This window comes from Chroicocephalus ridibundus, chromosome 15, assembly GCF_963924245.1.
Source record: "Chroicocephalus ridibundus chromosome 15, bChrRid1.1, whole genome shotgun sequence".
In the NCBI taxonomy this organism is placed as follows: domain Eukaryota; kingdom Metazoa; phylum Chordata; class Aves; order Charadriiformes; family Laridae; genus Chroicocephalus; species Chroicocephalus ridibundus.
Genome location: NC_086298.1, coordinates 7,274,876 through 7,287,665, shown reverse-complemented (window position 1 = coordinate 7,287,665; position 12,790 = coordinate 7,274,876). Strand labels below are relative to the sequence as shown.

The 12,790-nt window shown below is 40.1% G+C and overlaps 1 protein-coding gene across 1 annotated transcript; it reads left to right on the top strand.

The window, feature by feature from the left end:
- The first annotated feature begins 662 nt into the window (after nucleotides 1-662).
- ZBTB43 (zinc finger and BTB domain containing 43) lies at nucleotides 663-12,228 on the top strand. The gene is made up of 2 exons (XM_063353468.1): nucleotides 663-796; nucleotides 5,025-12,228. The coding sequence occupies exon 2, from the start codon at nucleotides 5,048-5,050 to the stop codon at nucleotides 6,440-6,442; it is 1,395 nt and encodes a 464-aa protein (XP_063209538.1). The 5' UTR covers nucleotides 663-796; nucleotides 5,025-5,047; the 3' UTR covers nucleotides 6,443-12,228.
- The last annotated feature ends 562 nt before the right edge of the window (nucleotides 12,229-12,790 follow it).

Here is a 12,790-nt window from a genome sequence, read left to right as displayed (position 1 = left end):
AAGGCATTAGGTGGCATTTGCTGTGTGGGATGTGTAAAGTAACCTGGTTTCCATGGCTTGTTGGAGTGTGCCTCTCTTCTTACCCAACACAACCAACTTGTTTGAGAGATCTGGTGCTCGTTAAAGAGTCGATGCTTCCCATATTGTTCGTTAAGAAATCACAGTGCATTTATTAGTCTCAGCCTTGTAGCAACATTTTTCAACAATTGAGACGTTTCGATTAAATGATAATGGTCTCTTTAGTTGCTACCACCGAATGCTAGTTTAGCTTTAGTTTTGCGAAACTAATTTATTCTTTGGCCGCAATCCCATTTGGTCTTTTTTCTGGGCATGAATCTGCTGGCTGCTCAAAAACCCCCGTCTGCACGAGAACCGCTGGCGGACGTGACGACACAGTCAATACGTGTAAATGATCCTTTATTTCTCCTCCAGGAATACGCAAGCAACGCTGGTATTCCCAAGGGTCGGCCCTTTTCCTCCCTTTTTGGGGCGGTTTCTGGCAATGCAAACAGGCAGCGGGCGGCGGGCACAAGGACCCGGCGGAGCGGCCCGGAGGGGGCGGGGCGGAGGGCGGGGAAACCCCTCCCCCGTGCCCCGCCCTCCGCTCCGCCCCTCCGGGGCCGCTCGAGGTGTCCGCCCCGAGCCGTCACGTGACCGGGACGCGGAAGTTCTTCACAGGAAGTGAGGGGGCCGCTTCCGGTGTCGGCCGGGCTGGGGCGCGGAGGCGGTGCCGGTCGCACCGAGCGCTGAGGCCGGGGCTGCATTCCGGTATGCGAAGAGACTCCGAGGCTCGCAGGTGAGGCACGGCCCCGCGGGAGGCCGCGCTGCCCGCCGGGCCTCCGTTCTGTGCGGGCCCATTCTAAGGCGGGACGGCGAGTGAGGCCTTACCGCTCCCCGCCGCCTCCCGGCTGTCCCCGAGGGGCCGCGAGAGGCGGATTCTGGACGTGGTCCGCTCCGGGTCCTGTGCCGGGGAGAGCTGGTCGGCGGGGCTGGCACCGGGGGTGGGGGACGCCGGCACCGGGGCCTGGCCGGGCTGCGGCCGGGGCCTGCAGCGGGCCTCGCCGGTGCGCCCGCAGCAGCCGGTGCTGTGGCGTTCTGCCCTGGCAGATGTAAGAGATCATGTTCTTCAGAATCTCTATGTACGCAGAACTGAAGTTACTACCTGTTAGCACTTTTCAAAGTAATTTTGCTTTTAAGCAAAACTGTGTGCGTTGTGTGTTTTGCTCAGTGTTGCAGCACGGAGATTAATTTTTTTTCTTAAAGAAAAGAGAAAGACTTTGTTTGTTATGAGCTGGAATAAAGAAAATGCAGAAGCAGAACGGATTGTAAAAGGAGGAAGTGAAACCTGTTTGGAAAAACAAAGTTTTCTTGACGTGTGTGGCTTGACTAATAGAAAATATTTTACTTACATTTTGATGGCTGTAGCTTTCATGAGAATTTAAAATATAGAAAAGTCTGCTCCCACCTGGAATTGTTTCTGTGGTGGCATGCTGAGCCCTCACTGAAAGACAGCAGTTTAGCAGTAATTATATAAGATCTATAGACGTGTCTCTCTAAATTTGAGTTGAATGTATCCTGAAGTCTTACCTTTTTTTTTAGGTAAGTATTGAAAAATAGAGTCTAAAATCTGAGAATATTCTGAAAGGAGGTAAAGAACTGCGTCTGCATAAAACCAAAATCTGATTGTTTAAAAAAGGTAGTTATTTTATAACGTACACTAGGTATAAGGTAACTGATTGAAATACTTAAATAACATTGTCAAGTTGTTTTAAGCAAAGCAGAAAGAAAAATTAACTATTTAACTGTCAGGTGTAGTATTCTCTGGAAAAACATGGGTAGCTGGTTTGTTCTCCTGAAGTGGACTGGTTGTATGGGTACATAGCAGGATTGATGCTTTGAGGAAAAAAACTGAGGAGTGCTGAAGACTGTACCTTTAAAAGTGATCTTCTGCTGTTATGGCGGTGACAACTTGAAGAAGATCAGCTGAACTGCAGGCTTCTCAGAGATTCCTTTTCCAAGGAAGTAATTTAAAAATCTGCTGTTTCTACTATTCCATTGTATTTACTAAATCAAGAACCGTTCAGACTACTGAACCACTTATATTGACAATCATACAGAATGTTCTTGGACTAGCTAAAAGTGGTTATATGGTAGCTGGGTTATAAATGTAGTAGTATTCAATCCAAATTCCACAGTTACGCTTGAGATATGACAGTTTGTGGTAATTCACTTCAGGTGAGTTGGTTACTGTCCCTAGACTTTTTATTTCACTCGAAAGGTGGGGAAATGGGGCTGTTTTCTGTTTTGCACCTTCATGTGAAAATTTCTGTATGCTTTTGGGAATACCTCTCAAGAAAATTGTTCAAGGATACGCATAATCATTTTTACCTTGTCAAATAGTTAAAGCAAGCTGTGAGAGACAAAGCTGAGGACTCTCTGGGGAGTAATACAAATGCGTGATGCAAAGGGCTTTCCTCTTTCATAACACTGTTATTCAAAGCACTTGAAAGTAGTGGCATGCAAGATTTGCAAGTTTTAGGCTGTTTCCTCAGTTGAAGCGTCTTGGTTAGTGCCTTCAGGATGTAATTGCTCACCCGTAACTTATGTGAAGCAGTATTTGTAGGAAAACTGCCTTCTGCCACCAAGTGGGGTTTTTTTTAAAAAAATAATTAAAAAAAAAGTTATGACTTATCCTCACCTAAAATGTGAGGGTGCCAAGGTAGTTGGTACACGTGTCTTAAGTTAAACAATTGTTTCAACCAGTAAAGCAGAAGCAGTTTAGGAAAATGTAAAAGTGAGTGTGACTGTATACAGCAAGGTAGAGTGCTCAACTACAAAATTTTTAGTCATTTGACTGTCCTCCAGTGGGAGCTTTATTCAGTTCTTTCAGTTCCTCCTGCTACCCAGCATTGGAAATTAGTGTAAAATTTGAAGAAAGAAGGAAACTGTGGTCAAAAATGTACCTTTTTCCTTCTGACTATGTTGCTGTGATTATTTATGGTTACAAATGGGTTTTGTAAATAACAGGTTATTCTTCCCAGTTGGTTTTCTTCAGAGACCTTTATAAGAGTTGGATTTATACCATGCTTCTAGTGAAAAATTAAAAGGAAATGTAAAGGCGTAATTCTCACGGTTCTGCAGAAGATGCCGGTTTCAGTGTTTATAAGGAGTTTGGGCCTGCATTTATTGAAAAGTCTTGATGGCTTTCTGACTCCCATGCTCTACGGAAGCCCTAGCCACCGTGATGGGAGATAATAGTGAACGATCTGCGTTCACTGTGCTCCGTGTGCTTGTCATCCTTTTCTAGCTCTGAAGCTTTGCAGATGGAACACTGAGTTCTTGGGGGAGTGGGGGGGAGTTGTCAAGAATATGAGTTGGAAAACAGATCCAAATGGTAAGGAAGGGATTATGTAATCATGAGCTGTTGATTAAACTTTGAGTGATTTACATAATCACTCCTATGTAGTCTGTATTTTTTAAGCAAACACTGCTGCTTTTCCTGCACTTAACAGTCATACATTTTGTGCCAACGTGCCAGCATTTTAGCACAGCGTACCAAACGAACGGATTTTTGTTGGTGGCTACGTAACTGTACAGGGAGTGCTGTTGTTACTGTACGGGCTCTCTGTAGCAGGGATTCGTAATCATATTTTCTCAATTCCACATTTCCATAGAAGTACTTTTATTTCAGAGTCCTCCAACTGTTTGTAAGGCAAATTCTATTTTTGTACCATATTAACAAAGTGCTTTAAATTCTGTATGTATAAACTATCTGCTAATTTATTAGATATTCTTTCTCAAGTGTGCAGCCCCATCTGTTAAAACTTTGGCACTTTCACACTTATGAGAAACAGAACTTGTTACTCCATGGATCTTCTGGAATTCCTTTGTATTCAATTTACGCATTATCAAATTGAAAAATTGCACAAGTTTAACTTATTCAGGCAGTTAATGTTGGTCTTCTGTAGTTGCATTTAATTTTCTGTTATTATTTCTAATCACAGTAACATGCAAATTTATCTCGACTTCAATTTAAATTTTAAAGTAGGCATTTAAAGAATAAAGTATTACTGCTTAAAAGACTGTTAACTTTGTAATAAGACTTCTGAATCATGTGGGAATACAAACATTAAAATCTGTGAGCTCTTAACTGAGCTCCTAGTATATAGTTGTTGCATTGTTACAAATATACGAGGTACATGCAGAAAAAAATTCTGTACAGCAGAGCTATCACTTTCATGATTAACATTTTAAATTCTGTGAGGTTTTTCTTAAAGTAAGGAATGTTATAATAACATCTGAAAAAGCTCAGAATTAGAAGATTGGATTATAGACCTGCAACTGTAGAAGATACTGCTATTCCACCTTTCAGTTAATAAAACAACAGGGAAATATCACTAGAAGAATCAGAATTCTCATTCTCACTAGGGTTCTATCTGTGCTGCCTTTGTCATTGTATGAATCAATATGTTGGCTTTTGAAAACTTCATTTAAGGTGGAATATTTCGTAAGAGTACAGTCAGTCTTTATTGGGGGATAGATGAGATGCTTTTGTTGGCAGTTGAAACGCAGAATCTTTCATATGGTGCTATAAACTCTGGGACATCCTGGAGTAAGAACTCTACTGCTATTTCATCAAATAACTGGTTTTGTTATGCTAGATTCATGCTTGAAATGCTTAATGTATCCCAACTGGGTAACGTCTTGTTTGTAGCTCCTGCTATAGTTGATGAGTCCTCTTGGATAGAAGAAGCACAAGCAAATGTGCTGGCGTAGCAATTTGTAGCCTCATTACAACTTTCAGAAAAGAGAAAAATGAGGTGGGGTAAGAGAAAGAAGTACAGCAGTGGCATAGGTTCCAGAAGATGTTCCATATGTTCCATATGAGTCTCAACTCATGAGTTCCATATGAGTCTGCTTAAGTGTTATTTCTTAAAGAAAAAAGAAAAAGTGTAGAAGGAAATGGAAAGATCAGTACTTTACTAAACAGGATTTCTGATTATTTTTTTTTGTTTCCCTTGCAGCACAACACTAAATTTGTAATGAAATGGAGTCTGGGTCAAGCTCTTTTCGAGTGGAATTTCCAGATTTTTCTAGCACTATTTTGCAGAAGTTAAACCAGCAACGCCAGCAAGGACAATTATGTGATGTGTCCATTGTAGTTCAGGGCCATCTCTTCAGAGCCCATAAAGCTGTTCTTGCAGCTAGTTCACCTTACTTCTGTGATCAGGTTCTCCTGAAAAACAGCAGGCGAATAGTCCTGCCTGATGTGATGAATCCCAGAGTATTTGAAAACATTCTTCTGTCTACCTACACAGGTCGGCTGGTAATGCCTGCTCCAGAAATTGTTAGTTATTTGACAGCAGCAAGTTTCCTTCAGATGTGGCATGTAGTGGATAAATGCACTGAAGTGCTAGAGGGGAACCCAACAGTTCTGTGTCAGAAGATGAACCATGGCAGTGATCATCAGTCCCCGAGCAGTAGTAGTTACAATGGCCTTGTTGAAACCTTTGAACTTGGGTCTGGAGGACAGACGGAATTCCACAAAGTGCAGGAGCTAAGGGATGGTGAAAATGAAGAAGAGAGCTCTAAAGATGAACTGTCATGTCAACTGACAGAACACGAGTACCTTCCCAGTAATTCTTCAACAGAACATGACAGACTCAGCACTGGAATGACAAGTCAGGATGGTGAAGAAGGAACTAGTGATAGTGCAGAGTATCAGTATACTAGACCTATGTACAGCAAACCCAGCATCATGTCTCACAAGCGGTGGATCCATGTGAAACCAGAAAGATTTGAACAAGACTGTGAAGGTGTTGATAATCCCTATGATGAACACCAAGTTTCTGAATCCATGAATGCCATTCAGGCAGATCATTCAATCCAGTCTTCAGGTGTTGAAGACTTTCATATAGGTGACAAAAAGATGGAAGCAGAATTTGATGAACAGGCAGATGAAAGTAATTATGATGAACAAGTTGACTTCTATGGCTCGTCTATGGAAGAATTTTCTGGGGAAAGGGCAGATGGAAATTTAAGTGCCCACAGACAGGATCTTATGATAGCAGCAGGCTATGGTGAAGGCATCGAAATGGCTACGGGAATTAAAGAAGAAACATCCCTCACTGGATTCTCGCATGCTGATAAGCTGTATCCTTGTCAGTGTGGTAAAAGCTTTACACACAAAAGTCAGAGAGATCGGCATATGAGTATGCACCTTGGTCTTCGACCTTATGGCTGTGGTGTCTGTGGTAAGAAATTCAAAATGAAACACCATCTTGTAGGCCATATGAAAATTCATACAGGCATAAAACCATATGAGTGTAACATCTGTGGGAAAAGATTTATGTGGCGGGACAGTTTTCATCGGCATGTGACCTCTTGTACCAAGTCATATCAAGCTTCTAAAGCTGAGCAGAGTACTACTGAAATGAACTAAGACATTAGTGCTTACATTTGTGTAGTAGAGTAAGCAAAATAAACTAATTATGCAAATAATGTCTGGTACTTGCTATTGTAAATTCTCAAAAAAACAAGTTTTAATGATTATGCTGGTATGAGCAGACCAAACCTTTATTTTATTTTCCACAGTATTACTCCAGGTGTTCAATGTGTGAAGTGCAAATGGTTAATCTGAAAGGTGTTTGCAAAATGAGGTCTGGAAGGTCTTTGTGACATTGACTGTAATCACAGCAGTATTTAGAAGCCCTGTTGTTATTTCTAAGTATTCTAAATTCACAGCAAAACCCAGCTCTAAATTGACCCAAATCCTGCAAATACTTACATGAAGCAGGAATTCAAGTAGCCCTACTTAATGAAAAAGAGAACCAGGATGGTCAGTCCAGGTTATATGATAGACATTTTAATGAAAAAGAAAATAAATTAAGATTCCACCTCAAACTGGAGACTACCAACACACTTAACGTGTCATTAGATAGCCTACGTCATTAAATAGCCTTTGCTGTATTGCTTAATGAAAGGCTGCGTTAAAGATGGTTTGGCTTTCCTTTATCTGTCTTCCATTTTTTTATCCATCTTCAGTAAAACAAATGTTGTCTAATTTTGTGCCAATTTCTATTTAGAGTCTGTAAAGCACTTAAATATAGTTGAGCAGTATATAAATTTTAGTCTGTATTAAGTATAATTTGTCTTTGCTCCTCTAGGGTCTAATGCTCTATGACTCTTGGCTTGAGTTGATTTTGATTGTTACATCGTGAGAGCTTCTAGAAGTGTATGCAATAAGTATGTCTTGCCAAAAAGAAAAAAAAAAAAGTAAGATGTAACATTTGGAACTTATCCAAAATAACCAAACATGTAAACTGTAGTTTTCTGTTCAGATTTTTGTGGCTTACTACAGTAGCAAGTACCAAACTCTGTGGTTTCACGAATTTACTTTTTGTTGGTACAAAAACTTCTTTGAGAACTTCTATCTAGTATTAGAAACCTGCTCTAGGAAAATAATTTAGTCATTGATAGGTATTTATACTTTTAGTTCTTGACTCTTTGAATAGTAAGAACTATAATACACATTCTTGGTACTGAACTACTGTGACTGGTTACACGTGATCACGAGCAGCCAGAGTTGATTACCTCTTCAAATCAAGTTGCTTGTGGAAAAAAGCAGAAAGTATGGTATTTGGATCTATTAATGGTACTGCAGAACATGGTACCATGCTTATGTCCGAAGTCTGGATTTTTGCTGGGAAAATGGCACTTCTGCCTTGTGAGGATGAGGATCTATATCCTGGGCTCTCATCCTTGGAGACAGATGGAGGAGCGTTTGTAATTCTGAGAGATGCTGCCAGCTCTGCAGGTAGAGTGAATGCATCAATTGTAAAGGTGGCAACAGGATTTTGGGGTTGAAAGCTTAATGCAGTCCTATGCAAAAGCAATTAACCCTTCTTTTGTAGTTTACTGAAATGTTTTATGAAAAGGAAAGAGCCTTTAGAGCATGCATAGACTATAATAATAGAAAGAGGTGGTGTCCAAGTACAGTGCTGGTAACGGGGGGGGAAAAGTTAACCAGCATCAAAGGCATAAGCCTCTCTGGCCCCAGTTTATGTATTAGATACTGCAGTATGCAGGATAACGTACTTAAACAGATGACCCTGTATGGTGAAGTAAACACACACAAAGATAATTACTATTTAGAAGCTTTTTTGAACTCCCAGTTACAAATTGTCTTAAGATACAACTGAACTGTATCCTGAACATGAATGTCTGGTACAAGCTGGGGGTTTACTACTCAGTGGGCTGTAATTACTGTAACTTCTTTTCTGGCATTCTACTTAAAAACTTTGATTTTTTTTTTTTTAAAGGCTCTTAATTCTTAATCTTCTAATGCTTCAGATATTTTTTCATACGGAATTTTGTTAAAACAGATATTCCCAAATATGATGAACCCATTGCTGGCAATGGGCACAAATGGTCAGCACCACAGAGTTCCTATTCTGAGCACTTAATTGAACTCTACGATATACCATGGTGGCCATATATAACCCTTGTAATCAAGGTAACTAAACAGGGATTTGCTCACTAACACTGTAACCTGCTTAATGTATAGAAGCACTTTGTATTTAAAAAAAAAAAAAAAAAAACAAAAACAAACCATAAAACTTTATAGGTATGTTTTTTAAACTTAGAAATTATATTCCCTATATGGTTTGTTTCCACACTGCTAACACTGTCTTTTTTAATATAAAAAAAAAATAATTATAATGCTTGCCTGTTTACATGAGTGTAGAAGAAAGGGTTCTTGCACTCAGTGGCCCTATTTTTCCATTCTCCAAGGCCTTACTACATACAGGGTGTCATTTCTGCAAGTACCATCATCACATTTGAGGGAAGGTATTCTCATACTCATTTCAAGAATTATCTTGTATATTACATTAGTTCTCAACCCCTTTCAAATTGTCACTTCAGTGTTGCATTAAAAGGTTAAGGGTACCTCTTCCCATTTAACCATAAAAAAAGGCTGGTCAGAAACACCAGGCTGAAAAAAGCAAAAAAATTATTTCTGTTAAACCCAGACCATCCTACAGAGCTGCCAGCAAAACTGTTTCTTTTACCAGCTTGGAATGACTTTTCTATGGGACACTTCAAAGTTAAACATTACTCCTATTTACAGTTTGAGTACTTTGAAATAAAGCTTTAAAATAAAATGTACTGCGAGAGACACTTTAAAGGTTTTATAACAGGTCCAGTAGATCATATTATAGAACCATGTCCTTTTTTAATGACTTAGCATGAATAGTAACTTTTTAATATTTGCCTATTACTGTTTTACCCCGTATTGTGACATTGTCTTGAAAGTCCAACAAATGTTGCTCCGCTGATTTTGTAGCACTAGGCATTCTGATGTTAATTTACATAAAACCAATTGATTGCAGGGAAATACTGATACGGTTGTTAGGAGATCTAGTTGAGAGGATTGATGATTTAAGGGAAGCTTGAGATACGTGTCTAAAATCCTTACTTTTCCTTATTGAAGGCAAAACAGTTGTCCTGTGGTGTTTTTCCTGAATTTCATTTATTGCCATTTGACAAAATTCTAATCACTGATTCAGGTATTAGGGGAAAAAGATAACAAAAAATTATTGAAACACCTTTTTTCCCCCTTCCTCAGGCTTAACTTAAGTCTAACACCCTCACACCAGGACATCTCCTCCCTGCCTCCCCAGTCCGCCTCCCCTGTGTTCACGGAGCATCGTGCTCAGTCTGTGCCCGTTCTTGTAGTGAGGTGAGGGATCACACAGGAGGTTGGGCTCATGCGTACTGGCTTGTCTGACACTCGTCACTTCTTAGTGGGTGTCCTCTGCTGCTCTGGTCGGTGTCAGTGCTCATGGTGACACCGGGCCATAGTCCCTTCAGTGCCTGTTCCAACTTGGGTCTCCTAGGGGCCTCAGTCTCAGTTCTTCAGAGGTGTACCTGCTTTGGCATGGCTCACCTTCGGGCCAGGGCGCCCTCAGGAGTGAACCTCCTCAGGCATGGAGCGCGTCCTTCTGTGAGTGTGTCTCTGTACATGTCCTCAGTGTCTTCTCCATGTATTTTCCCAAGAGCAGCTCTTCAGTTTCTCCACATGTGTTTCTTCCCCAGGAGTATCTTCTTCTTATGTGTCTCCCTGCACCTCTTGCCAGCAGCCGCCACTCTTTCTTAAATATGTTTAAGCAGAGGCACTGTGTGCACCTCTGGTTGAAGTTTTGGCATGAAACGGATCGTTTACATCAGTTTCAGTGCAGGCTAGCACCTGTTTTGACTAGCACAGGGCAGTTGGCAACCTCCTGCCACATGTTACCTTTGCAGCCCCCTGCTACCAAAACCCTGCAATTACGGCCTTGGAGAGAGAGGTGGGGAGAGCATCTGTCCTTGGTTTCAGTGGCCAGGCCGGCCGAGCCGTGACAATAGTAAACCAAGATCTGCAGATGCAGCTTCTGTCAAGCTCTTAATGATCTTTGCTAATGGAGTGGTCTTGTTCAAGATACAGGAGATTATTTCTTGTTTGTGGGGAGAAGGGAAGGGATACGTATATAAATATATATATATATATAAAAACTATGAATGCATATGTATATGATAAATTTCATTAATCTTCCCTTAAGCTTCATCATCTTTAATGATATGGCTTAGAAACATTTGTGAGTTTTTGTATCGCTCACTGTTGGCTATAGTACAGTGAATGCCTTCTGAAAACCAGAATCATTGTACAGACAGGAGGCTTTCAGAATTTCCTGCTACTGTGAAGCCATTCATTGTCCTGTCAGTGGTAAGAACGCTTCATGATACTACAGCTAAGTTCCTTTTCATTCCATTTTGTAACTAAGATATTAATTATTATGGAATCTGTGTAACTGCCATTTTGAAAAATTCAGCTATTAGCAGGGTTAAGATCTCTGTTTAGGTGTATGTCTGACCCTTTTGAGGAAGGAGGTTCCTATTTCACGCACCACTGTTGGGGTTTTGTTTTGGTTTTTTTAAACATTACCTTGTTTGTTTTATGGGTGAGCAGGTAGACTGCAGGTAGAAGGTCCTGTCAGTACAATTCTTGGTCTTAGCTTTTTTTCATCCGAGACGTTTCTGGGGTTGAGAAACTTTGTCCCATACCAAAAGCAAGGCAGATGATCAAAGGCTGATGTAGTGGGTTTCTCACTATAAAACAAGTACTTGATGTCCCCGTAGTATTGAGCCTGAAAGAATGGACGCACGTCAGATCTTGTAATCTCAATTTTTGCGTTGCTGCCAGATTGGTGACCTGTCTCTGAATTATGAGAGCCTACAGCAGTATATTGAGTATTTTGCTTTAACAGAATTGGAACCTTTCTCAAAACAACACAGGAAAGTTGGGGTTTTTTTGTCATTTAAATGCTTCATTGTATAGCTAGGCTTCTTTAGCTACAAGCTGTGAACTGTCAGTGCCCTAGGGGAAGATGGTGGAGAACGAGATGGTATATTTTTAATGTGATACAGTTGTAAGTTCTGATTTTTGCTTGAAGCCGGTGTCTGTCGATTGCTGCTCCTTTTTTTTATTAATCATGGGATTCCATATTTCTTCCAGAAATGTAACTGTTTATGCAAGTCAAGTGAATCTTCCTTAATGAGCTATAAGTTTTTATTCTAAACAAGTCATTTATAATAGTAAATTTGCATATCTTGATATTTTGTGAGATGTTATGCTTGTATTGCAGAGGTTGGATAGTTTTGTCTATAAATATTGCTGTCCTAATTGTACAGCATGGTTTTAACTTAATGTTACTGTTCAATATTTTCTTCTTATAGAAGAGTCCCATGCCCCTTTTTTGTATAACATGTTTTAATAAATGTTATCTGTCAACTTTGTAAATGTTTTCTTAAGCTTGAATGAAAGGAATGCATGTCTAGTACTAGTATTTAATATTTCACTTTTGCCAAAACGATAAGTGCTCAAACAAAAGTACAAATCCAAAAGTTGTTGATATATAACTTTATTAAATATATAAAGAAAAAGCATATCTAGTAATGTGTCTTCTTGAAATACTGAAAACATGCCAGCCTCGCCTAAGAAAACACTAAGCTGATTTTTGTAACACAGTAAGTTGATGAATTTGTGGAATTGAGCCCATTTTTTTGGCGCTTAGGTAATTAGTTCCCGTGTTAGTCCAAATTTATCAAACAGGTTTTATTATAACTGTTTTTTGCACAATGGTGATCTCTAAAAGTTACAATACAGAATGTACAGGCTGATAGGAAATATTCCAGAAGAGTCACTTTATAGTAGCAGCAACTCTATGTCCAAAAACCCTACAGGTAAATTTGAAGTAGGTGCAGATAACGTGTAGATTTTTTTTCTTGTCTAAGTATGAAAGAAATTTTATACTATGAAAAAGTATTCAAGATTAAGTTTCCATTGTCTTCCTGTGAGGATTCCTCCTCTCCCTGAATGAACTTGGGTGCTCTTACTGAAAAATTCACTTTGTCCAGCCGCCATCTGTTTGGTCCTCATGGAACTGTCACAGCTGATGCTTCTCACTCAGCAGCTTAATGCTTGATCCCTGAACAAAGAATGAGCTCACGCTCACGTAAAGCGTGTTCAGATAATTCCTAGAGAAATCAGTATTTGTGTCCAACACTCCGTCTTCAGCAACTTTGAATGGAATTGGGCACGAGCAAATTCACTCCTGTTGCTGTTGGTTACGCTTATGGAATGCACGTAAGAACAAGCCCAAATTCTGCCTGTCTAGAGTCAGTCACTTGATTTTCTCTTACGTGAGTGAACAAATACTATTTGCGCGGTCGTGCCCCGATCAGGATGCTC